This window comes from Myxocyprinus asiaticus, chromosome 49, assembly GCF_019703515.2.
Source record: "Myxocyprinus asiaticus isolate MX2 ecotype Aquarium Trade chromosome 49, UBuf_Myxa_2, whole genome shotgun sequence".
NCBI classification, from domain to species: domain Eukaryota; kingdom Metazoa; phylum Chordata; class Actinopteri; order Cypriniformes; family Catostomidae; genus Myxocyprinus; species Myxocyprinus asiaticus.
This window is the reverse complement of record NC_059392.1, coordinates 1302548-1320554: the sequence shown is the minus strand read 5'-3', so window position 1 is coordinate 1320554 and position 18007 is coordinate 1302548. Positions and strand designations below refer to the sequence as shown.

The window sequence follows — 18007 nt, the reverse complement described above, 5'->3', positions numbered from 1 at the left end:
TGGGTATCGTCTGGATAGCTATGATATGCAATTTGCTTCTTTTTCATAATTTGGCCTAGTGGAAGCATATATAGGTTGAACAGGAGCGGTGCAAGAACTGAGCCTTCTGGGACTCCCCACGTCATGGATGTCCACTCAGACTCATAGTTGCCTATGTTCACATAGTAACCCCTCCCTTCTAGATAAGACCTGAACCAGCTGAGGACTGTCCCAGAGAGCCCTACCCAGTTTTCCAATCTGTCTAGGAGAATGTTGTGGTCAACAGTGTCAAAAGCAGCACTGAGATCTAATAATACCAGCACTGATATTTTGCCTGAATCAGTGTTTAGCCGAATATCATTAAGGATCTTTATGAGTGCCATCTCTGTGCTGTGATGCGGTCAGAATCCAGACTGGAAATTGTCCAATTAGCCATTCAAGTTTAAGAATTTGTTCAACTGATTGAAAACAAACGTTTCAATGATTTTGCCTATTAAAGGAAGATTTGAGATTGGTCTGTAGTTGTTCAGTATTGAGTTATCTAGATTTGTTCTTTTTAAGAAGGGGCTTGACAACTGCAGTTTTCAGGGACTTTGGAAATGTGCCTGAAAGGAGTGACGCATTTACTATTTCTAACAGATCTTTTTCCAGACAGTTAAACACATTTTTGAAAAATGTTGTGGACAGCAGGTTGATGTTTTAAGATGCTGTACTATTTTCTTCCAGGGTTTTGCCATCAATTTCCTCAAAATCAGACATAGTGACTAATTTCTGAAGTTTTTGTGGTGGGAGCTGTTTGACCTCAGTACAGCATGAGGATGAGATGATCACCATTATAATATAATTTATCTTCTTTCTGTCAGAGAGCATTTCACAGGCAACCTGTGTTGGGGGGTTTGTTAGTCTCTCCACAGTAGCAAAAAGAGTGCGGGTGTTGTTTATATTGCAGTTAATAATGTTTGAGAAGAAGGTCTGCCTTGCTGTGCCTAGTTCCACATTGAAAGCATGAAGGCTCATTATAGATATTTTAATGGACTTCAAGTTGTGTTTTCCACCACATTCCTTCTGCTATTCTGCATTTTCTTTTCATGTTTTCACTGCTGTTGTGTTTCTCCAAGGTGCTTTACGCCTGCTAGTGATCGTCCGGACCTTTACAGGAGCAATGCCATCAATAGCATTTTTACCTTTTGAGTTAAAGTTATCGAGGAGATCATCAACACAGTCTGTGGATTTACTCTGTTTCAATGATATAACCTTGATAAATTGCACACTAGTGTTCTCATTTATGTTCCCCTTTTTGACAGAGACAGATCTAACTTCAGTGGCAGGAGAAATCAATATTTCAAAGAAAATACAGAAATGGTCAGATAGCACAACGTCCTTCATAATAGTGGATGAAATGTACAGACCCTTGCTAATGAGCAGATCAAGAGTGTGTCTGCGATTGTGTGTGGGTCCATCTACATGTTGAGTCAGATCAAAAGTGTTTAAAACTGTTTTGAGTTTTTTTGCAGTGTTGTGTTCAGGATTATCTATATGAATGTTGAAATCTCCAACAATATGTTCTGTAAAATCATCAACAAAGCCAGGAGAGTATTTTGGAGGCCTATAAATAATTATAAACAGAATGCATGGAGCACCTTTTAGTACAAGACTTAGATAGTCAAAGGTCAAGTAATCACCAAGTGACACTTGTTTGCATTGAAAGTCATCTTTAAACATTGCTGCTAATCCTCCACCTCTCCTAACAAGCTCTGCAGACACTCATAAAAGTTATGTTTGGAGGGGCTGATTCATTGAGGACTGTTGCACTGCTGCTGGTATCTAACCAAGTCTCATTTAGAAACAAAGTCCTGGTTGTTTGTGGTGATGAGGTCACTGACTAGAAACGATTTGTTCTTTAGTGAGCGGATGTTTATAAGTGCTAACTTGACAGTATCTGTTTCTGGCCTCACAGTAATGTTGGATTTACGTCTAATATGCAACAGATTAGATTCGTTTGCCATACGTGTCAAGAAAGCCTTAGACTTCCTATTACTTACCATAACCGATATTGAAAAAGCTACTGGCACAGGGGGTTCCCGCTTGTTCTGTAACAATTTTTGAGTGTTGCCGCTTCCATAGCAGGGATCCGATACACATCAATTAGAGTGTTTATCAGTTGTTTGTTGTTCATCGAGAGCAGAAGAAGGATGAGATATACCCTTGCGTTATGGCTCTCTCAGAGGGAGGCTGAGCTAGGCTTGAAGGCTTTGGTGGTAGAGGGGCCTGCTGTTTTTTGGTTGGTATCTGGGGGCTCCCAGCAATGGAGTGGGAGAGCTTTCTACCAGCATACACTAGTTCCTCCATTTTCTCAGAGAATCTCAGGAGTGGGGATGTTGACAAGAGGGAGAAGGTGTGTGGTGACAGAGACTGAGGCTCTGGTGTTTCTGGAGGCTGATGTATGTTTGTTGTTGTCATCTTGGCTCCCTTAGATTTTTCCCGGAAATCATCCTTGGGTCCTGTATCTTGGAGCAGTGTTTAGTCGTCACAGTCTGACTGTAGTATGCTCTGTGTGTGGCGCTCAGCCCCATGTTGTTGTGTCTTCGCTGTGTTATTGAGGGATTCGTCGTTCAAATGTCCATCCAGGTGCTGAAGTGCGATCCTGTGGTCATCCAGACACTACGGTGGTGTTTGTGTGCCATCCAGGTTGAGTGGATTTGTGCATGTTGCAGATGGATGAAGGAGGGAGAAGTAGATATTGTCCTTTAGCACTTTTACACCAAGTTTGTTTGGGTGAAGGCCATATGATTTAAACAGTTCTCTTTGACTCCAGAAAAGACTGAAATTATCAATGTAGTTCAGTCCTCCCATGTTGCAGATTTTGTGCAGCCAAGTGTTTAGACTTAGCAACCGAGAAAACATATATTTGTTTCTCGGGCTGGGAGTGGTCCACTGATGAACGACTGAACTTTCAATCTCCCAAGCGTTTCAAAATGTTCACTGAAATCCCTCTTAAGGAGTTCTGATTGCTCTTTCTGAATATCATTTTTCCCCACATGTATAATAACTTGATTCACAGTCTTATAGTTCATCAGAATGTTCATAAGTTCCTTATTTACCTCAGAAACCGTTGCTTGAGGAATGCAGCAAAAGGTAGTAGCCCCGCTACCAATGTTTCTGATAATGGAGTCCCCCACTATCAGAGTGCTGGGCTCAGCTGTGGTCTCAGCCGAATGCCCCTGCCTGCTCGACCTTGAGCGCCTGCCAGCTGTAGTGTTAACTGCTGGCTGTTGTGATCTAAGCCTGATCACGTTTGGGGTTTCTTCCTCCACATTCATTAATGGTTCAAATCTATTTTCAAGACATATCGGGGGTGGAAGAATACCAGTATTGGTTAGTCAAGTCATAACTGGAGTGGAAGATGCCATTGCTGCAATATAGATACTTGGACTTTTAATTGAGTAAAATTTTCACTTCCAGTATCCATACTTTCACTTAAGTATAATTTCTGAGTACTTTTTACACCCCTGCTTGTTACACTGGACCATTTAAAATGAACTAATGAATTTAATTCTATAAAAGAATATGAAAGGAAATGGTGACCATTTACAAGACCCTACTGATTGAATTCTAACCTAAAATCTTGATTTTTGTTGTTCATTTTACCCAAGAATTTGACTGCATTAGTCATTCTAAAGAACAGCATGGCAACATGGCTTAAAGTTTGTGGGCAAAACCAGAATGTTAGGGTGTAGTGACTATTTGTCATGAGCCTAAATAAATCAAATTCAATTATCTCTACAAAACTTGGGCTATTTTACAGCAAAACACTAGTTAGATGACTTGAGTGGTTGAAACTCTTCCCACATGGAGGGCAGTGGTACGGTTTCTCTCTAGTGTGGATCTTCTCATGTCTTTTCAGGTGAGACGACAGAGTGAATCTCTTGTCACAGTGTGAACACTTGTAAGGTTTTTCTCCAGTGTGAATTCTCTGGTGCTCTATCAAATGGCTGACTCTAGTAAAAGGCTTAATACACTCAAAACACATATAATTCTTCTCACCGGTGTGTGTTTTCTGGTGCTGTTTTTAAGTGTCCACTCGTGCAAAACTCTTTCCACAATCAGAACACACACATGGCTTCTCCTTTGCATGACCTTTCAGGTGCTGCCTCAGGTCTTTTCACACAATAAACTTTTTACCACATTCATCACAGTTAAATGGCCTTTCTCCAGGGTGATAGCGTTGTAGATGATCACTGAGACAGCTTGCATATTTGAAAGTCTTTCCACATTGATTACATGAGTACGGTTTCTCTCCAGTGTGGATTCTCATGTGTTCTTTAAGGTGTCCTTTACGTGTCACACTCTTTCCACACTGACTGCAGGTGAAAGAGTTTTTGGCTTCTGCTCTGTCAGTATTTTTCTGTGTGAAATTGTTTTCAGTCTGTGAAAGTATTTCCAGCTCTTGACTTTCCTCCTTCAATTCCATCAGGTCTACAATGAACATATGAAATCATCAATAATTAAATGGAGAAATGTGAAATTAAAGAAAATTGAAAAGTGGAAAGCAACAGACTCAAGTATCTATTTTTATGTGATTGTTGATGTGCTAAAGGTTATTTCTATTATTTTAATATCAAATCTGGTTATTTGTTACTTGAGAGCTCCAATAACAACCAACAAATCTGCTGAACTTCTAGAAGCTCTAAGACCTTAAAGCTGCTGTAAGTGATTTTTTTCATTGAAAGGTACTCTTAAAATGTTCCTACTCCACCTGCACACGGTTCTACACCTGCACTGTAGAGAGCATCCTGACTGGCTGCATCTCCGCCTGGTACGGCAATAGCACCGCCCACAACCGCAAAGCACTGCAAAGGGTGGTGCGAACTGCCAGACACATCATCGGAGGTGAGCTTCCCTCCCTCCAGGACATATATACCAGGCGGTGTGTGAAAAAAGCTCGGAGGATCATCAGAGACTCCAGCCACCCAAGCCATGGGCTGTTCTCACTGTTACCATCAGGCAGGCGGTATCGCAGCATCAGGACCAGCACCAGCCGACTTCATGACAGCTTCTTCCCCCAAGCAATCAGACTTCTGAACTCTTGATCTCCCACGATCAAATACATCAGCACTGCACTTTATTACCCTTACTCTTATATCTCACACCGGACTGTCATAAATTATATTATTATTATTATATTATATTCTCTCTTAACAACTGACTATCAACCGACAGCCTGAATGTCAATACAGTACAATACAACCTACTGTACATTCTATATATACTTTTTTTATTGAATAATGTGTATCTATATTGTGTGTATTGTACTGTACAGTGTATGTTATTATTTGTATATTGTGTTGTGTGTAATTATGTGTATAACAGATGTTTAAATTGTGTTGTGTTAATTTGATGTTATGGTAAACTGGCACTGTCTCATCACTGTCACGACTGCTATGTTGATCAGAACTGCACCCAAGAATTTCACACACCATTGCACTTGTGTATATGGCTGTGTGACAATAAAAGTGATTTGATTTTTATTTACTCCCTGAGAGATATTAATGAAATAAGTGTTGTACAATATCTCACCGGTCTCTGTAACAGCTCTGGACTCTGTAAACAGCAAACAAAAATGTGTCCGCGGACAACAAGGCTTTTGGCCTGTCAATCATTTTGTGTGTTCTCATAGTATTGTAGTTGCAGCGAATTGAGTCTTAATGCCATTTTTATGCCATGTTGTTCATAACAGTTGTCAGTTGAGGGCGCTATTTTGCTGCTGTTGTTTTTAACAACCGTTTCTGCACGATGTTGGTCTCAATAAAGCTCAATTGGTATTTTTGGAGGGCAGGGTTTTGGAAAGAGGGGGCGTGGTTAATCTAACAGCTCAGTCTTGTGGAAGTAGAACAGCTAAAATCACTTACAGCACCTTTAATGTTCCTCAGAATCATTAATGAAGAATCAAGAATGGACACCAACCTGTTAGTTCCTCAGTATCTTCATGTTTAATTCTGCAGGCTTCTGGATCACTCATGATCTCACTCTCCTCTTTCACAAACTCCATCGTTACTGATTTTAGTTGTTCGGTTTGTTTGGATGCAGATCTTTTCTTGTAGACTGATGGGAAAATTCACAGCATTATTATTATATATATATATATATATATATATATATATATATATATATATATATATATATATATATATATATATAATTATTATAGTTAATAATAGAATAAAACAAGATAATGTAATATGCTCTTTACATCCAATGACATCACAGGAAAGCAAACTGACCAACCAGAAAAATCATTCAGGCTGTTGCAGTAGATCCCCCAGTTTCATGTTAACTGCCATTCTGCCGCTTTTTACACAACACGCCTTATTTAACAATATAAATCTAGCAAATTATTTTTTATTGTATTTATTTATATCTACACTTTTATAATGTTATTTTACATAAATTTCATAAATATTTTATATAACACTGAGATTTAAAAATAAACATATGCATGTTTAAAACATTAATTAAATGTAAATGAATAGATAATTGTGTATGAATTTAGTTTAGATATTCAGTGAGAGACATCAACATTAACATTAACACCGTCCAACCAGAAAGTAATTTTAAAAAGGAACACCACCAAAACAGTCATAATAAAGAGAAAACGTTGACCAGGACCAAGATTTTGTTTTATTATTATGCATTCAGTCTCGGACATCTGGGTCATTGGTCGCTTCCACCTGAGAGAGCCCCTCCCTGGTTTTGTATCGAACAGGAAGTTCTTGCCCCTATTTTGCTATTGCAAAGCCTTTCTATTAAACTAACCGGAGCGGTTAAGTAACACCCCGCTATCTCGCATTTGCACGTGGTATGGACAAAAGTGTCCAGAGTATTTAATTCGGACATTTATTTAAATGTTGCCTCGAGCATATGGCTGAACCCAAAATTATGTATTAATAAGTCCCCTTTCTGCTGGTCAGAGTGGATTGTGAGGGGGGTTAATACACTCGGTGACCTATATGAGAGCGGAGTGTTGAGATCCTTTGAAAATTTGGTTCAACATTTTGGGATTCCCAGATCTCAGTTCTTTAGGTATTTACAGCTGCGCCATCTGCTCTGTATTGTTTTTGGAAGTAGCATACACCTCCCCTAAAGTGGCAGACACTCTGGGAGGGGTGATTACTGCTTTTGGAAAAGGTCATGAGGCATCAGTGTATTACTCCCTGCTAATTCAGAGTCTGGGGGATGGAGCTTTAACTTCTCAAGAGATTATGGGAGAAAGATTTAAACTTGGTATTGGAGGAGGGAGTGTGGGCTAGGATTCTAAAAAATGTCAAGTCTACATCCAGAGATGCAAGGGTGTGCCTGATGCAATTTAAGATTTTACATAGATTCTATTGGACCCCCTATAGATTGTATAGGCTTTGTCTTAAAGACACACCCACCTCTTGGCGATGCTAGTCAGAGGATGGAGACATAACCCTTGTCTTTTGGTGGTGTGTTAAGATCCAAGAATTTTGGTTGAAGGTTCAGAGTTTTGTGTGTGATGTATTGGGCAGTCGGGTTTCATTTTGCCCCAGACTCTGTATTTTGGGTGATGGGGCGGTCATCGATGTAGAGAACAGACGCATAAAGAGTTGGGTCCTAACAGTGTCATGATCGCCAGACAGATAGTTTTAAGGGGATGGAAGTCGGCTGGAGCGCCCTCATTCCAGGAGTGGTGCTCGGAGGTGGGGAGGGTGGCGGCCTTTGAAGAAGGGTCATCTAGAAAACTGGGGAAATTGGACTTGTTTGTGGGGAAATGGGGAGAATATCTGCCGTTTCTGGAGGGCTCTCGGGGAGGGGCGGTGGAGAGAGAGGTGTAGTTGTCAATATGTGTGATGATTATATATATATATATAATTTTTTTGTGTGTGTGTGTGTCTATAATAATGTATGACCACTGGGATGTTGTTGGGGGCCAGGGTGGGGTTGGGGATTGGGAGGGGTAATAGTGGGGGTCAATTGTTGATTCTGTGTATATATGTTTGGTTTTTCTGTGTTTATTATGTGAATCAATAAAAAATTGTTAATCGAAAAAAATAAATAAATTTGAAAACAAAACAATTGTGAAGGAAACAAAAACTATTTCAGAAAATTAATTCCCTCCTTGTCCTCTAAGGTGTTCCGTAGAATCCTTATAAGAGCTTCTCATATAAATTCACTGTATAGGGATGCGGGTTCCACAATGGCATAAATATTCTCTTTAAAAAGAAGTTCTGACGTGGTTGGGAAAACAACTAAAAATGACAGGTTTATAATTATGAAACAGGGAACAGCATGGCAGTGCTCTTTTAATAAAGTTATTTGCATCTCTTGAGCTGTAAAGGGAGCTATAGGAAACAATGCCTATCTACACTGTCCATGTTGTATTTAAAGGGATAGTTCACCCAAAAATAAAAATTCTCTCATCATTTACTCACCCTCATGCCATCCCAGATGTGTATGACTTTCTTTCTTCTACTGAACACAAATGAAGATTTTTAGAACAATATTTAAGTCCTTTTTTATACTCTAAATCTTCTCTTTCACATCTGAAAGTGAAAGTGGAGATTGAGAGTAAAAAAATACTTAAATATCTCTGTTTCTCACTGTGACGAGGAGGAGGGCATGGCCGTGAGGGTGCATGGCCGGCACTGAGTCACGTAATCAGTGGGAGAGAGAGATAAAGGGTAGCCGGAGATGCCAGTTCGAGAGAGCGAGAGACACACGTGGCAGCTGCGAGTGTGTCGTTGTTTTATGTTGTTTTAAGTTGAGTTGGTCATTAAAGCTTATGTTGACTGTTCAGCCAGTTCCTGCCTCCTCCTTGCCAGTCCTTTACCCGTTACATTGGTGCCGAGGCCCGGGAAGGAGGAGGGATGCACTGTCATGGAGTCCTGGCGGACGGAGGAGTCGCAGCCGGCCACCGGGAGTCGGAAGAACCGCTGCTATCCGCCAGGAAGGGGAGGAGCCGTTCTGTCTGCCAGGGGTCAGAGGATTCGCTGCCATCCACCCGGGGAGGAGCGGCCATCATCCACAAGAGGGCGAAGGAGGGGCTGAGGACCAGGTGACGGCGTGTCCGGGGACCGGCGAGCAAGTTTTTCCTCTCTCTCTCTCTCTCTCTGTATGTCCCTCCTGCTCGCCCTTTCCCTCTCCCTCCCCTCATCTCTCCCCAGGTTCCCAGGAGGCGGGGTGGACCATCTGCTGGCAGAACGGCCAGAAGGGCAGCGTCTCCCCTCCAGAGATGGGGGGAGGAATTAAGCCAGTCTGGATGGCGCCCCAGCCTGAATCGGGCAGGGGAGGAGTGTGACAAGGAGGAGGGCGTGGCTGGCACTGAGTCACTTAATCAGCAGGAGAAAGAGATTAATGGAAGCCAGACGCCAATTCAAGAGAAAGACACATGCGGCTGCTGTGTGTGTGCGTCTTTAATTTATGTTGTTTTAAGTTAATTTCTGTCATTAAAGTTTACGTTGACTGCTCAGTCAGTTCCCGCCTCCTTGCCCATCCTTTACCTGTTACACTCACCACACCTATCATATCACTTCTGAAGATATAAATTAAACCACTGGAGTCATATGGATTACTTTTATGTTTCCTTTATATGCTTTTTAGAGCTTCAAAATTCTGGTCACCATTCACTTGCATTGTATGGACCTACAGAGCTGAAATTAATGAACCAAAGTGCTTGTACCTATATTATTATTTTATTTTAAATGATTGTGAAATACTAAATAGTAATTGTCTTGGCTTTATAACAGGGAGATTGGGACAGACTTCCTGTAGCCTGACACATCCGAGTATGTGTGTGATAAATAAACGTGTTTACAGACCTGAACACCAACTCAGAGATGTTCTTCGAAGAACGTCACAGTCCAGATAACTCAGTAATCCATGTAAGAAAAATGGAGCTCTGTTGGCAAAGGGAAAGCATGAGCTTCTCAGAGTCTTGAATCCCCCCTTTCCTTTGTTTTGCCTCCTATGAAATGAGAGAGAGAGAGAGAGAGAGAGAGAGAGAGAGAGACAGACACTGCCTCTTAAAGTGACAGTACACATATTAAACAAACCATCCACAATATTAACTCCATGGATCCAAATGATAACTTTAATAAAAAAAGTTATTCCCACACTCAAAGCACACATGATCCTTCTCATCAGTGTGTATTTTCTGGTGCACTTTCAAACTGTCCAGCCGTGTAAAACACTTTCCACAGAACACACAAAGGGCTTCTCCTTTCAGATGTTTCCTCAAGTCTCATATCACATTAAAATGTCTCAGTTTTATTGACTTTTCTCCAGAGAGACAGTGTAGATGATTTATCAGTCTGTATGGGGTTCCTCTGATTTTACTGTAAATGATGCTGTTTGGAAAAACACTGTATTATAATTACTTTATAAATAAATAGTAAACTTTTAGGGCTGATTAAACTGTTATAACTATATTTTCTGTAGGTTTTTTTTAAGGGAATAAATAGAAGAATAAATATGTGCAGACAAATCAAATGTACAAATAAATACTGTGAGGAGATTTATACCTCCTAGATATCAAAATTGGTGACGCTGTATTTTACCTCAGTCTATTTGCACAAATGAAATGTGTTTCTGTGGCAATTTACAGATGATCTCAATACATTACCATGATGAATTAGGTGAAAACAGTGAACTATTGGCATGAAATAAAGAGGCTTTTCAGCCTGATGGGCCTTTTATTTCTGTTGGGCTATTGACACTAATGAAACATTTGGAATTGTATTTCTTCTCGTATTGTCTTTAACCCCACACATGCAAATGCAACATCAAAAAGTACCAAAACTGTTTTTAATGTAGAACATTTTAATTAGTGTACCTTTGAGTCTACGCCTAAATTTAAACATTCAATATATATGTTTTAACAAATTAACTACATTGAAAAATATCTAAAGTTAATGCTAGATTTTGCAACACATTACAACATATTAAATGAATGAAACAACACATTCAATGAACAAATGTAACCCATTAGTGGCCTTTGTTATATGACAAATAAATGACATTAATGCTCCATTTTTAATCAGGAAACCCAACTTGATAGGTTTTTTTGTGAACATACAGTAGATATACTGGCGTGAACACACTGTAAAAGTTTCCAGCACCCAAACACTCGTTCCGTATCTCATAACAAAATGTTTTTGTCTTTGAACTTCCGGTTTAGCACTTTCTATAAAGTCTATGATGTTGATGTCATAGTGTAATTAGCTAGCGAAGTGGATTTACAGATTTTAGAGTTGCCAAAAGTTATCATGAACATTTGAAAGTGTTCAGGGGATGTCATATTAACTGGAAGCTGAGCGGGGAGATTTTAAAACAAGAATACTTCATAAACAAGATCCTTCACGCTGTGGACGTACTGATGTGCATCTGTGCTCGTGAAACTATACCCCCCCCCCGAAAGTGTACGCTTTAACACTACACATTAACATCTACACATTAACTAATGATTAACAAGTTGAAACCTAAAAGTAAAGCAGAATTACACGTATAACAATATCGCTTGTAAACATTTTCACGTAGTAAAGGGGTGGAGTAGACTCACACCATCATCTCATGTTGAAAAATACTTTCTTTGACCCTTCTGAGTAGCTTCAATGCAAACCGGAAGTTAAGAGACAATACACGGAAGCGCGGAGCGCTGAAAAGGGGTGGGGCCAAAAAAGGTATTTTTATATGGGATCTTTTGTGTGATATAATGTGATTATCTCTGTTAAATGGCTTTCTTACTAAGAAATATAAATTGAAGTTATTTGATCTCACGAGAAAAAAGGCTCCACTGACAGAAGTAAAAGTCACATAAAAATGGCATTTTATACAATTACTGGAAAACTCAGAGTGTACTCACAGTAGGCAATCTGTACCGTGCCCAAGCACGTTTTACCCCCAAAAGTCCAGTTCGTTTGACTAATGTGTTCGCTCCGTACCGTGCCTTGGCCCGCTTGAAGAGGTGGGCTCTGGCACGGTTCAGTTGGCTCAGGGACGGTACACATCTAGTGTGATTGCTAACCGTGACCGAGCGCGGAACTCGAAACATGACGTCAATGATGAGACTGGGCAAAGGGATCACTTTGGTGTGCGGCATAGGTGCAGTGTTTCCTGGAAATTTGGGCAGACGAGAGTATACAGGACCAACTGGATACAACACACAAGAACTACGAGATATTTGGTAAAATTCACAACTATCTTCGTGCTCATGGATACCAAAGAACCATTGAGCAATGACGTGACAAGCTGAAAAAAAAACTGCGGGTTCAGTATCTGAAGGTACGGAATGCACTCCGTAAATCTGTCAGCTCGTCGGACGAAAAGGATAAATTCCAGTGGTACGATGCTGTCGACAATTAGGCATGGGAGAGGGCCGCGTGTCACCGCGCCCCAAACGACTCAAAATAAGCCACAAAGTAATGTTACAATGATGGACTCCATTGTGCTGTGCGAGAGCACTTTTCATCCTATTTTCTTCAAAACAAAAACTCGCATCGTAACGACGCAAGCATGCCCAGGCCCGGAACGTTAAGTGCTATGTGAGTGTAGTCCTGCGGGGGAGTGGGGACAATCGTGCTTGGGCACGGTACAAGGCAACCAGGCCTAGTGAGTACACCCTCAGATAACTTGGCCAGCATCTGACTGCGAGGATCATCAAATCTAGCTTGGGTGCAGTCAGTACTTTCACAAAGTTGTATTTAAATGTATACATATTTTCATGCAAAGTAAATTTACAGCGCAAATGATGACTATCGCTGATGACGCATCAGCATTTCGCTGCAGATGCTAGAAAAGTCACACCCCTTACTCAAACAGAAAGTATGATTGGTTAGTAAATATCCCATCTCAGCTGAAACACAAGTTCTGATTGGTTGCTCAGCTCAGTAGGACTGTCTATCTTGCCCATGCCTTCAGTTCAGCGCTCCCGCCTCCCATCGCTCCGTGCACGTCTAGAGGGGATCTCTGTACACTTATTTACAAAAAACAAATCAATTTACTCAACGGTGCTGCTGCATCGTATCAGTAAATTGAAAAGTTATGGGTCAAAAGCATAATCATTGTTCTGGTGGCCTTTGATACATATCATTACTCATTTTAGGTGAGCATACGCAAAATCCTTAGAAAGATAGGTGGGCATACGGCGTATGCACTAGACAACGGTACAGGGTGAACCTGACCTGAAGAAGAACTCATTTTGACAACTCTAGAATAGATGATGCTTTTTCATGTTTCAGTAGTTCAAGTGATACGGCGTCTCTCCAGCGTGAATCTTCTCATGTGTTTTCAGTTGTTTTGACTGAGTGAATCTCTTGTCACAGTGTGAACACTTGTACGGTTTTTCTCCAGTGTGAATTCTCTGGTGCTCTTTCAATCGGCAGACTCGAATAAAAGCCTTCCCACACTCAAAGCACACATGATCCTTCACACCGGTGTGTATTTTCTGGTGCATTTTCAAATTGTTCAGCCGTGAAAAACCCTTTCCACAATCAGAACAGACATGATGCTTCTCCTTTGCATGAATTTTCAGGTGGACCTTCAGGGCTGATTTCACAATAAAATTTTTACCACACTGATCACAGTGAAATGGTCTTTCTCCAGTGTGAGAGAGCAGATGATCGTGGAGACTTGGTGACCATTTGAAACTCTTTCCACAGTGATAGCATGTGTAAGGTTTCTCTCCAGTGTGAATTCTCATGTGATTTGTAAGACTTACTTGACATCTGAATCTCTTTCCACACTGATGGCACGTGTACGGCTTCTCTCCAGTGTGGATTCTTATGTGGTTCTTAAGGGCTACTTTTTGTCTGAAACTCTTGTCACACTGATCACATGTGTGTGGCTTCTCTCCAGTGTGGATTCTCATGTGACTCTTAAAGTTTCCTTTTTGTGTGAAACTCTTTCCACACTGATCACATTTGAAAGGTTTCTTTCCAGTGTGGATTCTGATGTGTTCCTGAAGGTTTCTTTTATGTATGAAACTCTTTCCACACTGACTGCAGGTGAAAGACGTTTTGGCTTCTGCTCTCTTTTTCTGTGAAAGTATTTCCAGCTCTTGACTTTCCTCCATCAGGTCTACAATGAACATATGAAATCATCAAAAACTAAATACAATGTCAAGTGAAAGAATAATAAATAGCAGAAAGCAACAGACTCAAGTATAACTTATGTGATTTGTTTTGTTTTTTTATTTGGCATTTCTCTCCAATTTGGGATGCCCAATTCCCAATGCGCTCTAAGTCCTCGTGGTGGCGTAGTGACTCGCCTCAATCTGGGTGGTGGAGGACGAATCTCAGTTGCCTCCGTGTCCGAGACCACCAATCCACGCATCTTATCACGTGGCTTGTTGAGCATGTTACTACGGAGACCTAACGCGTGTGGAGGCTTCACGCTATTCTCCCCGGCATACACGCACAACTCACCACGTGCCCCACCGAGCGAGAAAACCACATTATAGCGACCACGAGGAGGTTACCCCATGTGACTCTACCCTCCCTAGCAACTGGGCCAATTTGGTTGCTTAGGAGACTTGGCTGGAGTCACTCAGCACACCCTGGATTCTAACTTGTGACTCTAGGTGTGGTAGTCAGCGTCTTTACTTGCTGAGCTACCCAGGCCCCCCTTATGTGATTACTGATGTGCTGTCATATTAATATCATATCTAGCAGACAACTGCTATAAAATGTTCTGATCGTTTTCATGTTTTTTTATCTGTCCATATAGGTTTGTCACAGTACCAACATTTCAGTAATCACTACAAATACCAGTAAAATGTCAGAATTCTCAATAACCAGTTTGGTAAATAGCCAATATACCATCGTCTGTGTTTACATTAATACCACATCTGATGGACATTTTGACCATTCATATGCGCTACCGCATGACTGCATTTACCAAGAGACATAAGAGCTTTTATTCTGGAGTGCGTTTCCCAAAAGCATTGTTATCCAAGTCTGGTCGCAGGTTCCATCGTTACCATCATAGTTCAATGATTATGTGTATCCTGAAACCATTGTTCCAACAAACATTTACAAACATCATTGTAAATTTGTTGGGTTGGAATTACAGCTCGCCACTTGTGGTTAGAAGCAGTTTCTTTTAGTTTGCCGTGTCAACGTAATTTCTCTTCTATATCTTTTATTCTGTCAAGAATTTTGACCCCATTTACATGAACTTAAGATAACGTGCCTCTCTGGAGCTTCCTCTGGGCCAATGGCCTTTGGCCCGTCGATTACCCTTAAGCCAAACAAGGCCAACTGAGGATTGAGGTGGGGTCAATATCAAAGGTGGAGTTTAGCTGTCAAAGGGTCAGCAACAAGATAATAAATGAAGACGTGATCAAGTATATTGTCGCCAAACTTGCCAATTGTGTATCCAGCGCACAACTGTACAGGTTCGGGTAAAAATTAAATTGGGGGTACAGTACCAATCCGTTAAGACGCACAATGGACAAAGCGGTGCCCAAAGGAAGAAATTTCCATGGGTCGAGATCATATACAGTGTGCTAGGACATCATCCCACTGTTAGTGGAGAGACCACTTGGGACACCATAGGTAGAAAATAATAGTTGTCAACGCCAACTTATCTTGCTAGCTATCTAATGTTTACGATATAAACTCGATATTCTAGATAACATGCTTGTGAAATGGGCGAGGTGCGTGAAGTTAGCACCAGGGCTGGCGTATTACAGGCGGGTTTTAGGGAAATGTTGTGGGACTATTGGCCTTATGGTTGGAATGTAGATCGATTTTGGTCTCACGCCTCTTAGGTCCGAGCTATTGGCCTTTCATCTCTACCTTTCATCTCAATCACCTCAAACTCACCTAACATCTGTATGTACAGAATAGTGTTGTCAAAAGTACCTGTACTTCGGTACCAAGTCGGTAATAAAATAAAAAATATGCAACGATTCCAGTGATTCTACAGTACCGGTAGTGATTCTACAGTGCTCTGTTACTCCTTTCACACTGAAATGAACAACTAATCAATTGTGAAAAAAATGTGATGTGTCCTAGTGTGATTATTAAACCACGAAATGCTGCAATCTTAGTCTGTATGAGCTACATGAGTTTTAAATGAATGTGTGAAGCACACCGCTCATACACTGGAAACTCAGACTATGAGAATCAATCGCGTTGTATGAGAGATGACAGAGCAGAGCACTAATCCACTCTGAAGCATTATTTTTGCAGAATTTATATAATTAAATCACAGCATTTGCACTTTACTGATCACACTGGACCATGTAGCGAACTGTTTATCCGGAGAAATTAAACTTACGACAAAAATACACGTTAAAAAAAAAAGCACGATTCATAATAAAAGCTAAATGACTGAAATTGAAGAAATTACAACAGAAATATATTATAACTATATAGCAGAATGTAATCCTCACTGTAGAAATAATAATTATAATAATAAATAATAAAAATTAAGCAATATATCACTAGCAAGAGTGCATTTGTACTGAACAGAAGTTTGTTAAAAAAAATGCAATGGTATGTTATTAAGATATTGTTCTAATTTTTACTTATTAAAAGTTTTTTTTTTTTTAAGTTTAAGGCAATTTTTTTGATTATACACTATTTTGATAATGAAATTAAATGAAACTTTAAAACATGGAATTCAGGAAAAATAAATAGAAAATGAAAAATAAAACAGATTTCAGTAGGGTTAGGGTGTTAGAAAAACGTGAAGATGCATATCTTCTAATTTATTATTTACATTGCAATTTAACTTTAAATAGGCCAAAGGAGTGTGTTCAATAGTACATTATCATATTAACAAATTTGTTTTCTTTGGTATCGAGAACCGTGATTTCACTGGTATCGGTACCGACTACTGAAATTGTGGTACTGTGACAACACTAGTACAGAAATACCATATGCAATGCATACAAATAATGTGACTGCATGTTTTATATTCAAAAGGTCTCAGTGCAACTGGTACTACTACATTAATTAAATTGATATTTAATAGACAATTCTGTATAAAATAGTTTATGTAGATATTCAGGCTGATGCATTTTAAATAAATTTATTATATAAATTATTTTCAATTGCATTATCGCCTGAATTTTGATTTTCAACATTTATTTTTTGCATTTCAAAATCATATGTGAATTCTACAGAGCTACTTAAATTTGTTTAATGGTTTTGCATCACCTCGCAATTATTTTGGGTTTCCTCACAATAAAGTGTAATGGTTTCGGCCAAAAAACAACAACAAAAAGCATTGCTACTACAGTATTACTATAGTAAATACATGGTTAGTTTATTGCGAGGGAAGGTTACCCCAAATAATTGTAAAGCACGTGCTAAACGCTATGACGGTTTATAAAGGCACGGCAGATTGTTCTTTGCATTTCTTGAGCTGTAGAGGGCGCTATAAACGAATTCCAATCCACACTGTTTGTTGTAAATAAATGACTGAAATAAATGAGTAACAATAATAATTGCATCTGCTTCAAAATGGTGCTCTCGTAAGAATTAAGCAGAGACTCGGACAGACATGTCTATCTGCTTGTAAAGACGCAATCTAATCCCGATTACGTACAGTAAACACATTTACGGACCTGTTTTGAAAGTAACTACGAGATGTTCTTCGAAGAACGTCACAGTCCAGAATCGGATTAAATCCAAATTGCTCGGTAATCCGTGTAAAAACAAACGGAGCACGGTTGGCAAAAGGAAAGCATGATCCACTCGAACATTGACTCAGAGAGTCATGACTCAATCCCTCCTTTTCCTTTGTTTTGCTTCCCGCGAAATGCGAGAGGAGAGAACACGCCTCTTAAAGGGGCAGTACACCGTATTAATCAACCATCCATAACTCATCCAAAACAATCTATAACTCATCCAAACTATATAAATATCAAAATTGGTGACGCTGTATTTTACCTCAGTCTATTCGCACAAATGAAATGTGTTTCTGTGGCAATTTACAGATGATCTCAATAGATTACCATGATGAATTAGGTGAAAACAGTGAACTATTGGCATGAAATAAAGAG

At 39.9% G+C, this 18007-nt stretch overlaps 2 protein-coding genes across 2 annotated transcripts in view; both read right to left on the bottom strand.

Moving 5' to 3' along the window:
- LOC127438052 (gastrula zinc finger protein XlCGF8.2DB-like) overlaps positions 1–13840 on the bottom strand; it is a 71455-nt gene extending 57615 nt beyond the window's left edge. Inside the window, exons 1-2 of the mRNA XM_051693337.1 lie at positions 13712–13840; positions 9816–9961 (exon numbers count right to left, since the gene is read on the bottom strand). The gene's annotated coding sequence lies outside the window, so the exon portion shown is untranslated. The remainder of the gene's footprint in view (positions 1–9815; positions 9962–13711) is intronic.
- On the bottom strand, positions 10618–17817 carry LOC127438608 (gastrula zinc finger protein XlCGF49.1-like). Its single transcript, XM_051694309.1, has 2 exons — positions 17570–17817; positions 10618–14070 (listed from the first exon to the last, which is right to left on the bottom strand). Exon 2 carries the CDS (start codon positions 14063–14065, stop codon positions 13229–13231), a length of 837 nt encoding a protein of 278 aa, XP_051550269.1. The 5' UTR covers positions 14066–14070; positions 17570–17817; the 3' UTR covers positions 10618–13228.
- Between the last annotated feature and the right edge of the window lie 190 nt (positions 17818–18007).